Source organism: Vicia villosa, linkage group LG3 (genome assembly GCF_029867415.1).
Source record: "Vicia villosa cultivar HV-30 ecotype Madison, WI linkage group LG3, Vvil1.0, whole genome shotgun sequence".
Lineage (NCBI taxonomy): Eukaryota > Viridiplantae > Streptophyta > Magnoliopsida > Fabales > Fabaceae > Vicia > Vicia villosa.
In genome coordinates, this window is record NC_081182.1 from 62,155,761 (window position 1) to 62,173,135 (window position 17,375).

The 17,375-nt window shown below is 31.9% G+C and overlaps 3 protein-coding genes across 3 annotated transcripts; 1 reads left to right on the forward strand and 2 right to left on the reverse strand.

Moving 5' to 3' along the window:
- Nucleotides 1-763: 763 nt before the first annotated feature.
- On the forward strand, nucleotides 764-3,747 carry LOC131655923 (uncharacterized). The gene is made up of 8 exons (XM_058925724.1): nucleotides 764-1,101; nucleotides 1,481-1,900; nucleotides 2,013-2,184; nucleotides 2,294-2,591; nucleotides 2,693-2,765; nucleotides 2,897-2,987; nucleotides 3,121-3,200; nucleotides 3,307-3,747. The coding sequence occupies exons 1-8, from the start codon at nucleotides 1,027-1,029 to the stop codon at nucleotides 3,490-3,492; spliced, it is 1,395 nt and encodes a 464-aa protein (XP_058781707.1). The 5' UTR covers nucleotides 764-1,026; the 3' UTR covers nucleotides 3,493-3,747.
- A 1,771-nt stretch (nucleotides 3,748-5,518) lies between these two features.
- On the reverse strand, nucleotides 5,519-10,537 carry LOC131661641 (uncharacterized). Its single transcript, XM_058931246.1, has 11 exons — nucleotides 10,211-10,537; nucleotides 10,033-10,115; nucleotides 9,862-9,937; nucleotides 9,671-9,738; nucleotides 8,098-8,182; nucleotides 7,564-7,685; nucleotides 7,387-7,470; nucleotides 6,825-6,971; nucleotides 6,635-6,746; nucleotides 6,422-6,541; nucleotides 5,519-5,847 (listed from the first exon to the last, which is right to left on the reverse strand). Exons 1-11 carry the CDS (start codon nucleotides 10,296-10,298, stop codon nucleotides 5,783-5,785), a joined length of 1,050 nt encoding a protein of 349 aa, XP_058787229.1. The 5' UTR covers nucleotides 10,299-10,537; the 3' UTR covers nucleotides 5,519-5,782.
- Nucleotides 10,538-12,083: 1,546 nt separating this feature from the next.
- LOC131655924 (uncharacterized) lies at nucleotides 12,084-14,271 on the reverse strand. Its single transcript, XM_058925725.1, has 3 exons — nucleotides 13,904-14,271; nucleotides 12,808-12,966; nucleotides 12,084-12,652 (listed from the first exon to the last, which is right to left on the reverse strand). Exons 1-3 carry the CDS (start codon nucleotides 14,183-14,185, stop codon nucleotides 12,296-12,298), a joined length of 798 nt encoding a protein of 265 aa, XP_058781708.1. The 5' UTR covers nucleotides 14,186-14,271; the 3' UTR covers nucleotides 12,084-12,295.
- Between the last annotated feature and the right edge of the window lie 3,104 nt (nucleotides 14,272-17,375).

A 17,375-nucleotide genomic window follows, 5' to 3' on the forward strand; every position in this document is an offset into this window, starting at 1 on the left:
ACCTCTATTACTAATAAATTAAATTATTGGAAATATTAAAATTTAAATTAAATGAGAAATAATTTATTATTAATGCTAAAGTAATATAAAAAACACAAAGAAATTATGATATTCATTTATATTCTATCCTAAATTCTTTTTTTTACCTATTTTATTTATATTTTATTATAGAAGAGGATACACTCACTCCATAAAATAAAATAAAAAACTAGTGCTGCTTTTCTAAAACCACAAATCAACAAAACAATTGAAATGTGAGTCAAAACTACTTTAAAACACCAATAAAAGTTAATTCAATGGTAAGAATTTGACTTATATTCTAAAAAGTTGTGAATTCAACTTCCATTATTTCCAATGTGAGAAAACTATTTATACAAAAAATTCTTTAAGATATATTGGTATTAGTTCTTTAGAATAACTAACCTGACTTATGTTTATGGTTGTCAAGCACAATTTAATAATTCAAGCATTTCAAAACTAATATATCTACTTCAAAAATCTAAGAAAATTGACTTGAACATTTATTCAATTAGACTATGCTTTTGGAATTTAAAGGTAGATATAAAAAGAATAGGATATTTAATTCCTTAACTACTTTATACATAAAATAAAAGAGCAGAGTGGAAATTATCATGAAAGGGATTAGTTGGTGGATCATAACAATTTTCAAGTATTAAAGAATGCTGCAATTTGTTTGGTGAATAAGGGAAAGTGAGAGAAAGTGAACAAAAAGATAACATGAGTCTTTCATTTGGTGCATAAGAAAAAGAAAGAAATGACACTTTACATTTTTTTTCTTCTATTTTTCTTTAAATAAAGAGTTCTAATTGAAAATATTATTTCTCTTATTTTTATCAAAATCCTATAAACAAAAAATTAAAAATACTTTTTCTTAACTTTTTTTACCACTAAACAATCCAAAATACTATTTTCAAATCAATTTTCTTAGTTTATTGTTCATTATTGCCAGCTTCTCCTCTGCATCTTCAATTCTTCATACTCAAGTATCACCGGAATCTCTCTTTGATGGACAAAGAAGGTGTTGAACTTCAAACTGATGCAGTTTCAATCATCACAGATTCTTCTCTTCTTCATCACCAGGTGATTTTCCAAAAAACCCTTTTTTTTGCTTCTTTGTTTGAAAAAACTCAATGCTTATGACCCTTTTGTCTATATAGCTTGATTTTTCTACAGATCAATTGGTTTCCATTTGGTTTCATCCACAAGGTGTAAAATAGTATAGATTCCTATTTTTTAGCATTTGGGTTAAAATAAAGTTTCCATTTTTATTATCCCCACTTTTAAAAAACAGTTTTTTTTAGGGTCAATTTTCACATTTTAATGAAGCAATGATACAGATTTCTATTTTTAAGCATCTGGGTCTAAGAAAGTTTCATTTTTTATTTTCTAGTTTTTTGTTTCAATTAGATATTTTTGTGTCACTTTCTGCATTTTGATGAACCAACTTTGAATTTGATAGGTTTCAAGAAGACCTAGTCTTTCCTCTTTACAGATACCAACAAGGTCACTTGAAAGTGCATTATCTTCTTCTACTAAGACAGATGGTCCTACATTATCAAGTCCGGGTTCCACTAGAGGACTGCCACCAAGGCCACATTCTACCAAAGTCAAATCCTCTATGAGAAATTTGCTTTCTGATAGGAGCTTTAGGACAAAAACTTGTTCGCAAGATTCTGAAAAGACGGTTTTGATTGTTCCTGATACTTTATCATCAGATGGTCCTTTGGATAAGCCTTCTACTTCGAGATCGCTTTCACTTAACAAGATTTTGTTCCCTTCATCGACAAAAGCTGCACATTCGTTGCCGGTTACTCCAATTGCAAATTCAGATGCAGATAATGTAAATGGAAGACATGCCGAGGGTGATTCTGATTTGAATGTATGTTTCTGCTGTTTTCGTTATTGTTTCGTGAAGTTTTTAATACACTTTTTATACATGAGAATATGATCTTGAAGTATGGTGCAGTGATGAATATCTTCTTTGTGTACAGAAAGTGAAAGTGAATAAGCATATGACTCGATCATTTTCAGTTCCGGTTAATGTTAAAGCAGCTAATTTAAGGCCTACAGATTCGAGGCGCCTGGTTCGTGTAATTTCAGCAAGACCACATACAGCAACTACCGATGGCATTTCAACTCGCAGTGATTCAATGCAAGAGATTGGTAAATCTTCATGATATATGAAACTTAGACTACTTTATCTATGTATCCCTTTTAAATTCAATAACTGAGTATGGTAACTTTTTACGTTTCGTCATTTGGTTCCTTTCAGTCATTGAAGATGCTTCTGAGGATATTCCAGAAGAAGAAGCAGTTTGTAGGATTTGTTTGGTGGAGCTTACGGAAGGGGGAGATACTCTTAGGATGGACTGCAGTTGTAAAGGCGAACTTGCACTTGCTCACCAAGACTGTGCAGTAAAGTGGTTTAGTATCAAAGGAAATAAGACTTGTGATGTATGCAAGCAGGATGTCCGGAACCTTCCAGTAACACTTTTAAAAATTCCTAATCCTCCAACTGTTGTTCGACATCCATTGAATGCATCGCAGCAGAGAGAAGTAGCTAATTACAGGTAAATCTAATGACAGAATCAGAATTACATCGCACAATTTTCGTAAAACAATATTTGTTAGGTCTACAAATCTAGCTTTCAAATAATAATGTAATCTACAGGATCTGGCAGGATGTACCGGTACTTGTCTTGGTCAGCACACTTGCATACTTTTGCTTTCTTGAGGAACTACTGGTATGCTATCGATCTTACAATGCTTTGTTCGATCATTTTACTTTTGAATACAAAACAAGTTGAAACGGCCTCTTTAGAACATTTTATACAAAATGGAAGTATTTCTGATTCGGTGAGTTTTAGTGTACCAGGTTTCGGATTTGGGTCCACGTGCTCTCGCCATTTCTTTGCCTTTCTCATGCATTTTAGGTCTCCTTTCATCTCTAATTGCCTCAAGCATGGGTAAAGTTGCTTCCTTCATTTTGCCTTAGCATGTCTAAGTAACTTCTTGTTACCGTAATCACTTGTTACCGAAAATGATTAATATGTTAAACAAATTTCAAATCACATCTGTTTTTTTTTTTTTTTGTGGCAGTGAGCCGGAGTTACATATGGGCGTATGCATGCTTCCAGTTTGCATTTGTCATTCTGTTTGCTCATGTATTCTATTCAATAGTAAGATTTTTGTGTTTCTTGTTTCTTGTTGCGCTTGTCATTTTCCTCCATGTTATAAAGATGTTATTTATGTTAACACGCGCATTTGATATATTTCTACTTGTAGCTTAATGTTGCTGCAATATTCTCGGTTCTTCTTTCAACATTCACCGGATTCGGGATTTCAATCAGCGTGAATTCTCTCTTAATGGAATATATTAGATGGAAAACAAGTAGACAGATTCAATCTTCTAATCAAAATATCATTTCTAGACAGCAGCAGCACCACCAAGAACATCAACAGCACCAATGACAATAGTTGATACTATCAATTTTCACAACTATGGAGAATTTTTCAGTTTCTTTTTATTTATTTTACTCAATTTTCTATGATACAATGATTGACATTCTTCTAATGTGTGGATCAAATTATTTAAATCCACCATGAGCTGCAGTATGTAAACTGCTGACACAGAATATAGGAATGTTTTTTCTAATATAAATATATTTAAAGAGTGCAAGTTTTCAATTTGCTTATAATATATGGCTCTCATTTTTTATCATTAAATTTTCTTTCAAGATTGTATAGTATAATAATAATGATATTAATTCAAAGATAACTGACTTATCCTTGGAATGATGGAATCCATTGAATTGTTTGTTTGAACATCTAGCACGTTCAATGTATGTTTTTATTATAATCAAATTTAATAAACTTCACACTTTTTAGTAAATTCAGTTTATAATTAATCTCCTTCGTTTGGAAAATAAGAATAAAGACATTTACGAAAATATAATTTTATGTTACATCGTTGACTCTTATCATTTCAGTTGCCGGCTAACACAATGTTTAAGTGTATTATGATAATAACATTAAATAGTTTTTTATATTAAAAATACAATATTATCCTCTCTTTCAAATTGATAGATAGATAAACAAAACAAATTCCGCTTAAAATAGAAAGAATAAAACTACGAACAAACTAACATAACAAAACAAATACTGCTTAAATTAAAAATGAATAAAAAAAATAAACTACGAAACAAAATATCACAAACTATCATCCAAATTAAAAATAAATAAATAAAATAAACTATGAAACAAAATATCACAAACTATCATCCAAGTTATGTTACGAGTCCTCCCTTCGTTCCAAATTATAAAACTTAATAATTAAAAAACTTTAAAATCATTGTATGGAAAAGGTATGAATTTACACTAATAGTAATGCCCTTCATAATTATCTATTAATAAGTCATCCTTACTGCCATTCTACATAATCATACATGAGATTTTCACCGCAAACAACTGCTCGTTCAATTCTCTTGACATGATTAGATTCTTTACCTCATTCGATAATCTCCACTTCTGCCCCCAATAACAAAAACTAGTTAAGTGAGTCACGATTTTACATTTTAGTTGAACACTTCTTTTTTTTTTTTCCTCAAAGGAGAAAATTATTTTTTTACTTTTACCAAACATATGTACATTCAATTATAATCTTATAATTAGAAGAATAAATCTCTCAACTTTAAAGGCGAACTCCGGCGACTAGATTATATGACAAAAATAAAATAAAATGTGTTGAAAACGTCAAAATTATTAATTGAATATGTATTAAATTTAAATGTAAGATGATAAGTTAATCAGAATCAAATGAATACTGCAACGAAACCAAAAAGAAACAACTCAAACAAAAAGAGGGGTGATTTTAGGTCCAAATTAATCCTAAATCACTCCTCTTAAACAAATAATGGAAAACAAAATGCAAAACTTATTTTAGACGTCTAAACCTTATTTTATATATATTCTTTCTCATTAACATAAAATAAAGTTAAAGGCTATTTTGCATATAATTGAGACCAAAGTACATTGACTAATAAAATGGTCTTATACGTTTTATCTCGTATCATTGCATTAGAAATGAATTCTCATCAGCTAAAATTTAAAAGTGACTATAGGGAGACCTTAACATAATAATAATTTCACAGTTGAAACTAAAACTTAAAAGTGATTATAGGTAGAATTTAACCATATAATAATCTCACAGTTGAAACTAAACGCCTTAAGTCACTGAATATGTTAAATTGATACCCCTTTAAATGAACTTGTACTATTTTCTTCTTGGATATTAAAATATTACAAATTTGAGAAAAGGGTTTGAGCATAACACTTCATTTTCAGTACAAAATTTGTTGATCTCTTTTCTTGAGAAAGAGATAGAATTAATAATATATGCACTAACAGCAATCTTACAGGTCCAATGCTAACTTAGAACATTCATATTTTAAAAATGTTATTTGAAATATAAAAATAAAATAAGGAACTCTGTATGGAGTAGCGCAACTGCGAGAAACTGACAATATAACTCAATCACTATATTCAAAACACCCATTGCAAAACAAGAGGGATTAAGATCAGCTAATCATTTGTCAGACAATACAAGGAATTCTATGAGCACAAAATTGTGAAAGTTCAAATATTGATACTTGATTCAACTGTGCTGCTGCATTTCAAATCTGTGAATATGCAAGTAAATTCCAAATAGTGCCTGGAATCTCTTGGAGATGCAGGAGAGTTGCTTCAAACTGTCATGACTGGTCTACTTTTTAGTCTTTGGTTTAGTTACAACTTCAATAAGTCTGAACATCCATCGGTCCAGCATCCCTGTTCATGTAATGTGTGGGTTTTACACAGAATTTGAGTGTAAGAAACAAAAATAAATCGAGGCAGGAAGAGTTTTAAGCCACGAGAATTCCATAAAATCAACATTTAAGAGCTTAATTACAAATATCATAAACTTTACATCCCTATTGATGCAAGGGTATATCACCTAATAAGCTTGAATTCTTGCTGAAAATGCTAAACCAGAGTCGAATAATCTAAATTATGTGGTTGGACTTAAATCATACTAAACCAGAAGAAATAATCATATCGAATAGATGTTGTGAAAACTGGCCTAGACCAATCTGGTTTGGCTCATCGAACCGAAAACCAATCAGATGTCTAGTTGAACCGATACAAAACCAGTGATAAGAACCAGCCATTTTCTTTTTTTAAAATAATTTTTCTGATTATTATTTTTATATAAAAAAATATATTTTTTTCACCCAAATTAAGGTCCAATGAAAAGTAAATATTCACATTGGTGAATTTTTATTAGTTATTTTACTTAATGCAAAATATAACTCAACACAATAATCATGGTACTCATTCAGTAGTTAATTAAAGGAAAAAATACCGGTTACAGCGAAGGTTCCGCCAAGCACGGCACAAAGCCGAGTAATAAAATGAAGAAAACTGCGGCGCTCTTCCTTGATAGTGACAGTAATAGGCGATAGATCATACAAAAAGTAGACAGCTGCATACACAATCAATATGGGAATTTATTAATATTTGAAAACTGAAACCAAAACTCAGAAATGTGCAATGCCAACTTCAAACTAAATCCAACCTGGCCATGTCCGATCAAATTGACTAGTAATGGGGGAAAAGTATTCTGTAACTGAGAACTGATTAGTCGGTAGAACTTCTTTTGAAATATACCTATATTCAGTTGGAACAATCTGCAACATAATTTGAAAGCTGCATTGTTAATCAGGCCAGGTTTAAAGAATATTCAAGAAAGAGCTCAATATTCAAACCTTAATATAGTATTTAAAAGTTCCACTCGCATCATGCAAAATCCTTGATGTCTCATCAAGTGGGTTATGAATTCCTGGATATTTGGGGCCAAATGACAAATCATGGATAACGTGACTAACGTTCACATTCTTTGCTCCGTCAAAGATCTGTAGAAATCAATCACGGGTGAATTAGGTATCTGACATACAACAAATCTTGACAAGCATCTTTGTAAGAAAATTTAAGACAGAAAATTCTGATACAAGCTGCTGATTGTCACATTGCAATAAACTTATCAGCAAATTCCTAATAAAGTAATTTCTTTGGTAGTAAACTCAATCTTCTTAGTAAGTTATCCTACATACTTTATTTACTTATTTGCATAATTATTTAACAGAATAAACTACTAAGAAGAATTCAAAGTAGTTTGTCGTTTTATGTGATGTTAAATTCTATGCAAACTTGCAAAGTACCTGCACCTTTAAGCTTTACGGAAAAAACGTCAAGGAATTATAATATTCATATATGTTTAGTCCGTGCACTAAAATATGGAATTTTAATGAAGAAAGAAGAATATCTTGCCATTTGTGCAACATATATGTTAAGTCCATGAACTGAAATATGGAAATTTCCAGCAACCCTTTGAACATCTAAAACGCCATAAACCTGCAATAGAGTTAAACTAAATATTAAGTTTATTTCAAAATGGACAGAAAACACCATAAGCAATTCATGATATAGTAACTGCAGAGTTTATACCCGGCATCCTTCCCCATTTTTTAATGCCTCCTTCACCTTCTTGATAGTATTTTCAGTGGCTTCATCAAAGGATTGTAAGTGAACTTTTTCTTCTGAATGCTCATGGTGATCTTTACCATCACCTGTTAGCAGTTTTTGAAATGATGTAAGTAACGAGAAAGTAACTATTAAAGAATGTAAGTCTAAGACAAATTGTGAGCTCTACACTTGTCATAATATGAACATGCTACACAGTCATGTATGTGCTTAACAGCTAAAGTCACACCGGTTAATCTTTATTATACTTAGAAAAATATGATTTATGGCATTCAATTTCAATATGACGGAGAATCTTGGGTTCTTTATACAAAATGATGGGGAAATAGAGACAAATGTAAATCATAGGATTCAAGAAGGGTGCATGAAATGGATGAATGTTGAGTTATGAGTGTCAGGATACATCCTCTCTCCAGATACAGTACATCCAATCAAATGCAGCGCGTGCAATTTAACCTATTGTTTTGAAATTACATGCATGATGTAACAAGAGATTACCATGACTGTGAGCAGCATGCTCCTTTTCAACAAGATCAGATATATATTCTGTGCCAATTATCTGGCCATAACTGTTCAAACGAAGCTGCAATAAATCCAAACAAATAACGGTAAATAACCATATGATACGAGAACACAAAACTATGGCTATAAAACAACAACTAACAACCACAGCAATAATTAACAATTTCCTATTTATTCATATATGATGAAAGTAAACAAATAAATAGTTGAGAAATATAATGAGACGTGTCTCACAGTCACATCTGCACAAGGGGTTGAATATACTCAATTTGGGTAATAAGTGCAACGATACAATTTTCTAACTATTATGAGCACATTATTTGATTAAAATAAAATGATACAATTTCCTAACTATTAACAATCACATTATTTGATTAAAATGCAACCTATACAATGAATCTAAACTTACTTGCAAAATATATTATTTTCATTACTCTCCATCGTACTAGAGCATATAGATCACGCACCATGCTGATTAAAATATAATTTATCCAAGAATATCCAAAGGGCTAAGTGAAAACATCTACATCTACTAGTTGATAATGTTATCTCCAAATAGGATCTTCGCTTTGATAAATAAAGTGACAACCTATCTCAATGTATGTTGGCATCTCAAGGAACATTGTATTCAAGGGTTTATGTGAAGCAAAATAAGTTTGCAAGTCTCTGATTTTTTATTACTAATGACAAATATAGCTCGAATTTTAATTATTTAACTCCATTATTCAGCAATTTTATTTGTGTTTTATAAATTATAAAATTATCCGAATTATATCTATTAGCTGCCATCCACTATGTTGTTTTTGGGATCAGCTGCTCCATGATGCTATCATGTACTCATTCGGGTGACCTTGTATCACTTAGAGTGAGAAACAGAATGTAGTTGTAGACATGTAAATTAACAGAAAGAACTGAAATTAAACAAATTGAGGAACCCACTACCAAAATCAAGCAAATATAACTAACGAAGAAATGGGTTCTTGGTTCATTGTTGGTGTACTAGCCGCTAAAATTGCAACCTTTCCTTCTCCACTGAAACTTTTAACAACATGCTAGCAACAACACTCTTTTTCTACAACACAATGTATTGATGTCGCCATGATAACACTATTACCCCACACAATACCCTGAAGTGAAACATCTATCAACAGAAGAACCTATCAATTCAGCATCAGAATATCGAACAATTTGAGTTATCTTCAAAGATGGGAAATTTCAAATCCTCTTTGAAATCATTACTTGTGGTTTGGACAGGAAATAAGTTTTGGAGGATTTTTTTTCCAAAACAGATTACTATTAATCTGAGGGTAAAACAGTAAAACTATAACTCAATGCACACTCGGCAATTTTCTAATTACGCGAAAGTAAGCAATATGAGAAAGAAGAGGTCTATGTCTTTCTAACATGAAAGGATACAATACATCAAGTAACCTTACAATAGACATCAACATGTTACAGAAATGATATAAAATGAAGCAAAATACATACTTTAAGAAAACAACAACACATGAAAAGATATCTATCTATAATAGACTACTAACAAACTTACTTTCCATATGTTAGTATCAAGATCCACCTCATGCTTGCCAGACATATCAATAGCATCCACACTTAAAACTGCCCACAGACAATAACAAAGAATATCATTCATAATCTTCATCATTATACATAATGACAAATCCAAAACAAAAAACAATCTCGAAAGCAACATCAAGCAGAATAAAAAAAGTTTGTTCTAACCATCACAAGGTAAAGAAGGGAATGTCATATTTATATGAATCGGAAGAGTCTCTCCACGATTCAAGTCCACTGACATCTGCAAAAGATCACAAGTTTTGCTAATATAAATATACAACTAGCTAGCATCATTGATATTAACATCAAATTAAGATTGTAAAAAAGAATGCAAACCTCATGAACAGTGTAAGTTGTGAGATAATAACCCATCTCGTGCAGAAACAGCGTAGCCATTATAATTAAACCAATTACCGAAACTGCAACCCAATAACAAAAAAATAAATATAAAATCTATATAAAAAAATCACCGAATAGGGAAAAATGGATCAGGGAAGAAAGAAAAGAGGATTACCGAGAGCACCGGATTGCGTTTTCTGCAATAAATGGTCCTCTGCGCGAGGAAATGCGTCGAGGTTTTTGATTACTTGTTTCATTCCCATTTTTCCCCTTTTTTGTTTGTATGATCGATTGAATTGAGAAAGAGAGTGTTGAGGATGATGAATCGGAAAAAGGAAAACGAAATTGGAGAGATAATTGACGGAGAAGGGGAATTGTGATGAGAACGGAAAATTCAAACGAGAGGAGGTTCCACCGTGCCGCTTCACCAACCCGCTTCCTTCTTCCGAGAAACGTGTTTCTTCTCTTCTCTTTTTCTTTGTCTTATTTTTCCAAGTCTTCTTCTTCTTTTTTTTTTTTAAATAAATATCTTACCCCATATCTTCTGGTGTAAATAAAATGTAAAACATGAGATTGATTACTGATTTACCGTATTAAAGTATATTATATTCTTATAATAACATTAAAATACTTAAAATTTAGAGAAAAATTTACACTATCAATCAATCACAATTATGTATCTAATTAAAACACACTTTTAATTTAAAAAAATTAATATGATATGACAAGAGTAAAAATTTTGATTAATTGTACGTGTAAATAAAATATTTTCAAACGAGTTTCAAAGTGTACAAACAATATATTTTGAGATTAATCTTATGTAATACTACTTTGAATCTGACTATTTTGATTCATAACCACTCTTATGTAATATTTTGATTGTGATTAAGACAAAAGCTAAACGATTATAAAAATTTGACGATAATAATTAATTGAGGAAGTGAAATTGCTTAAATTTAAAGGTAGTGTACTAACACTTTACACATATAACCTATCAAAATTTTTATACTTGTTATGTCATATTAGTTTTTAAAAACTAAAATTATAAAATATTTTATACTGTGAGGGAATATCCCTTTTTCTCATATTTCAATTAAATTCTATATTTTTATACTTGTTATATTATATATAAGTATTTTAAAATTAAATATATTTTTTAATTAAATATATGTCTCTTATTAATTAACATGGGTATTTCTTTTGAGTTTAAAGGTAATGCACTGTCAGTGTAAAAAATTTTACACGGTCAGTGCATCAAAACCTTTAAAAATAAATACTTTATATGTGATTTAAAGAAAAAGTCAAAAGTTTACAAAAATTAACGATTTGGATTTCATTGACAGTGTAAAACGGTTTTGCACTGTTGGTGTATTTTAAATTCATTTCTTTTTGTCTTATCAAAATTTTAGAAAAGTTATTAAAGTATAATATACTCCGATGATAAAATATTCAAACATTTACGTTCTTTTATTCATTAAATTTTTTATTACTTAGTACAAAAAATAATCTAAATTTCATTTTTAAATAAATAAATCTGTTTAATGTAAATAAAGGAGTCGTAAAGTTTTTTAAGGTGATATGTATAATGAGAATTCTTTTAAATAAAAGATATACAAAAAAGTAGAAAGAGCCACTAAAGATATAAAGATGTCCAATATAAAACAATAATAAGAGAAAACAACATAAAATAGAAAAAATACTTTGAATTGTACTTTCAAGTGTAAATAAATTCCCCATGCCTTGCTTTATCAATTATACTTTGAATTGTGAGATGATGGTATTGCTTCTTTTTCTTTCTTTCAGGGTGCTGTACTCAGGCTGCACTCAGTATTTTCAACTTCAATTAAAATTCTTTCATGGAATTTGGTTCATGGAATTTGGTCTCTCCCTGGCCTCAATGGAGTCACTTCTTGTATATAAGATGCTAGATTTTATGTGATCTTTTAAAATAATAAAAGGAAAATCCTTTGATGCATTCATTGAAGATAGAAGTATCAATTATTAACAAATAAAGATTAGCAGTTTCACTCTTCCATGTAACAAAAAAGTATAACATTTTATGATAAGAGGAACTTCTCTTTTTATTCCACAATTGGTAATATGGTATATGTAATAATTAGACACCAGAAACATATACACATTTTCTCATATAAGTTAAAGATTCAAACTGTTTACAGAAAATTACCAGGGTCTAGTATCAGATACCATGATAAACCAGTAACCTAAATGATATGGGATAACTAAAACAACCACGCCATTCTCACTGGGTAGATACTGGAGGATTATCTTCAGTAGCCATTGGCTCCACCAGAGGAGCCTTAATTGCGAGTGATTTTGGTATGTTGATGTACTCTTGGATACAGCGCTGCTGAGGATGTGACAATAGAACTAACACATGACGAAAAAGAATCCTTGCGGACGCATGTCCACTCTCAAAGATATAACCCTCGTAGTCTGTAACATGTTCAAGAGTATCGACCAGTGTATCATAGACCTCTTGGGGGCAATTGTCAGGGCCAGGTTTGTCATGAAGGTACAAGATATCCAAAGTGAAGAGCCTCTGGTTCTCAGGCCACTGATGTTGTGGGCGCCCAGTCGATCTGCAGTAGAATAGAATCTAGAAAGGAATAGCAAACAACATATTCCTATCCGTGAGTATATCCCGTAACAAATAAATTTTGAAAACTTCAAACCAAGCACATGATATCAGATTTACACAAACCAAGATACATGAAATGATTTGACAAACCACTGATGGCAGTCACTACTCACCACTCTGAAAATGCGACCCTGTGTACTGGATTTTTTAGCTTCATGAGCAGCAAGTTGGAACAAAGTAGTAAGGTCCGGTTGACTGCTAGATGTAGTAGCCGAAAGCCCTCGCATTGCTGCAATTGTTGACTCAACTTCGCTGCTAAATTCTTTCCTCAGCTGTAATAAATAATAATTATTAAAATGTAACAAACAACAAAGTTCAGTACACGCTTTGAGCATTTATGTTGCCATCTATGCTAATGTCCAATGCTAGATAGCACATCAAATTTGAAAGAACAAGAATATTTTCTCAAAATATGAATAGGAAAGATGAAGATGATAAACAACAAAACATATTTCCATTAGATAAAAATGGCCACATGGATCAATAATGACATATTGCTCAATCAATAAAACACATCTAAGTACAGATCATTCAACCCAAAACACTTGTAATGGTTTGAGTTACAATTTTCCTTTGTCCTCATCCTCTAACCATTGGTTTGTCCTGCAAGTAGCCTACCCTCCTCACTGTTGGCTCTACAAAACTACTTCGCACCCGTTCAAATCACCTAAAACAGATTTTATCATTTTCCAACAATAAAGGAAAGGCATCCTTCCTATGTTAAAGGAAAGAAATCATGAATTATAAAAGAAATCCATGACCGCTCCAAGGACAACAGTAAAACAGGGTTATCTATGATATTGTTATGGTCGTAACGGAATCTCTCGTTACCAGTTCAATGCAAAGCCTGCTCAATTGAAAAATCAAGTGAACAAGAAAGAGGAATGTGAAATCCCTCTAAAATCCTTCATTGGTTTACAATCTTTATCCATTTAAATCTGATTTTACACTAGAATTCTCAGAAAGAAAGGACCCTAAATATCATATATCATGCTTCCATTGCAGTTCATTCTTAAAGAGTATACTGATGCAGTAAATGCAAATACACAGATCCACAAAAATTTCAAGAATAATAACAAATAATCAGCGAAAAATATATTTTTTTTACTAAAAAGAATTACAAGAAACTGTAACGAAGCATGGAACCACTATTATATTCAATTGCAAAATTAGGGTTTAGATAAAGGAATAGAGAGAATGATGAAATACCCATGAAGCGGAATTGGAGAGAGTGGCGAAAGCGAAGCGGTGATGAGGATTGATGGTGAGTTTGGCATTGACGAAGAGAACGATGGCTTGTTTAATGGCGTCCAAACGGGAGAGGGGTCTTCCATTGGGTCCAGTGACACCTTTCATCTCAACCATGGATTGAGGATCAACGTCGATGCAGAAGAGTATATCTTCGTTGTCGATTTGTAAGGGTTGCAGTTTGAAAATGCTGCTGGTTCGTGTATCGTTGTTGCTTCCTTCTCCTTCGACTCTTTGTTCCATGGCGCTTTCTTGGTTCTCGTTAGGTTCTGTAACTGTGTTTTGAAAGAAAATGAAGGAAATGTTTTGAGAGAAATGAAATGAGGAAGATGAGTGGGTTTATATAGTGGAATGTATAGGGTTCAGATTGTTTTACTTTCTTTGACTGGACGGTTGAGATTAGATTTATAGATACATTAAAATAAAAAGATGAGGTTACTTTCATTTAATCAAAGAGGGATTATAAGTATTTCATGAAAAAAGATGGATCAAATTTTAAGCACTTTTGGTTGGTACATGATCCAATAACAAAATTTTGTTAATTTGTTAAATGACTTAAATGAATGGAACTCAAGATACTAACTACGAGGCGTTAACTATCGAGAAATGAGAGAGTGAGAGATGGAAACAAGTGAGCGTATGGAGGGGAGTAAGGGAATTGGATCGTGTTGTGAAGGATAGACCTACAACAGTTAAAGATGGAACAATTACATGTTATGTAAACATCTTATCCGCCGACATCAAAGAGATGGAGAGAGCTTTTACAAAATGGGGATAAGTGATGGATGTGTATATTATGAAGAAAATAAACAAGATGAGAATTTTTTTGGATTCGTTAGATTCACTAGAATAGACGACCAAATGTGGTTAGAGAATCAGCTAAATGACATATGATTTGGATCGTATAAAACATGGATCAACATATGTAAATTCGCAAGAACATATAGAAATCCGATGCATTTAATTAGTAATATGGTCAACACACAAAGAAAACCAAAGTTTAAACCTCTGGTGGATCAATAAATAATAGCAAACAATTTCAAGGAAAGGACTGAGATGTTTCAAAGCAGAAGAAGGGAAAGAAAATCGTATGCCGATGCAATCAAAAATAATACAAGGTCAAGAACAACTAAGGAACAATTGAGTGGAGACAAAAAGATGATAAGAAGGAAGAAATGCAAGAGGTTGCAATCATATCATTAGCGATAAGTGAGGAAGAAATGTAAGAGGTTGCAATCATATAAGTGAGGAAGAAATGTTATGGGAAAATAAAGGATTCGTGGGGTGCGTGCGAAACATAGAAGAAATACCATTTTACATCAAAGATTAATTTAGGTAGGTATTGTCACAATAAAAATCATTCCTTTGGGAGAGAAAAGGCGTTCCTAAAAATTGACAAAGACGGATACTTCTGAGAACTAGTAAAAGATTCAAATTAATTATTTAATAAATGGTTCATTGTAGTCAGAGAATAGGAAATAAGAGACATGGCAAAAGCTAGATATATATGGTGCCACATCTATAGGGTATTTGTCCATGCTTGAAATAATAAATTTGTGTAGTTCTGGAAACATCCTTTAGAAGATTAATGAAGATAGACTCTGCGACAGAAAACTTACATTGATTAGACATGGCTCGAGTCCTATTAAGGACATCATATAGGAAGAGGAAAATTCTAAGGTCAAATTGGTGTGCTTGATGAAGAAGAATTATTAAAGGAAAAAAAGGGCAGAACGAGTATTGAGGGGGAGAAGGGGAAAATTCAATTGGTTTGAAGTCAAATATAAATAAGGAGAGAAAGTTTAAAGGGGAAAAATTGAATTTTAATGCTAATAATGAGGAATAAGGCAGAGAACAAGAAGTACAAGAGTTAGGTGGAGAAACCCGTAAAATTTATCCTAGACCAGGTAAAGTAGAAATGGATCAAAGGGGTGACTCAGACTATGTTTTATCCAAAAGCCCATAATCAAATAAAAAGGAAATAATGAGGTGAGTGAAAAGTTAGGTTGTAACTATGAGGCAGACATTGACTTGGGTTTCGACCCACCTATTAATCTCAACAAGCAAATCAAATAATGTAACGAAGAATTTCTCCAATCCCTCAACCAATACAACGACTTCTGCACTAAAATTATTAAAACTCGACAGAGGAGCAAATCGAAGAAACATTTGCAAGATTCAAAAGGAGGAGCAACGAAAATACTTGAGCATTAGAAAAGTGTTATCGAGAACCATACAAAATCATCAAAAGACCAATCTTTAATCGGGGAGATTATGTATTTTAAGGAAATAAAAACAAGAAGATCAAAGATTTTAGAAGAAAAAAAGAATGAAGATGAATATGATGACTTCTAGCTTCAATTGTATCACCCGTAATGCTTCACAAAAATCATGTATGTCTTAATTCCAATTTAAATTTCGTGGGGAGTGAGGGAAAAAATTGTTAGGTCATTTTACATGGAGATGCTATAGAGGTGTTCAAAGATGTATGGAATTTAGGGAAAGAATTTGGCCTGGTTCACATATGTGAAGAGAGAGAAATCTTTCAAGAATTGGCAATTAGATTGAAAGGAGGAGAAGGAGATCCCTAAGTTATTAGATCGGGGTTTAGAAAATTTAATTAATCAAGTTAATCATTTACAATATTATGGATATAGGTGATTTGGCAAAGAAAAAATAAATTCAACATCTAATTTAGTCCCAAAAATTAACATTTATGAGTATTTAAGAAAAAAAGATTGAGGTTCTAGATAGAAAGATCTATTGTTTGTTATGGAGTTCTAATGACTTCGATTTTGCCAACAAATTATCAATAGAGATATATGGAGGAATTCTTATAGTATGGGGCAAAAGACAAATTTCAGCTCAAAATATTCAGAAGTTTGATTCTGATAAATAGGTAGAAGGGGGGTGGTGCTAAGACAAGATTAAAATAAAGATTATGAAAAATTTATGCACCATGTGACATCATAAGAAAAAGAGACTTATGGGATGAGTTATCGACAAGAATTTAAAGAGAATAATGGAGAACAAATATGTGTGTTAGGAGGCTTTAAGTCCATCAGGGTGGAAGAAGAAATAAGAGGAGCAACTGAGAACAACAGAAAAGAGGAAATGAAAGAATTTGATGGTTTCATCTTAGGCTTAGGCCTAATCGAACTACCACTTTGTAGTAGGGAGTTCACTTGGTCTAGGCTTCAGGGCACATCAATGAGTTGTCGGGACATGTTTTTGATATCAAAAGGCTGGTTCAAATTGTGGCCCAACAATACTCAATGGCCTTTAGACAATGGGCTATTAGATCACTATGCCATTTTTATTGGTATTTCAGTTCAAAAGGGGGAGTTGAAGCCTTTGTGCATGTTAAACTGTTGAAAGAACATTGAGGGTTATCATAACTTTGTTAAATAATAATGGCTAAATTTGAAGGTGG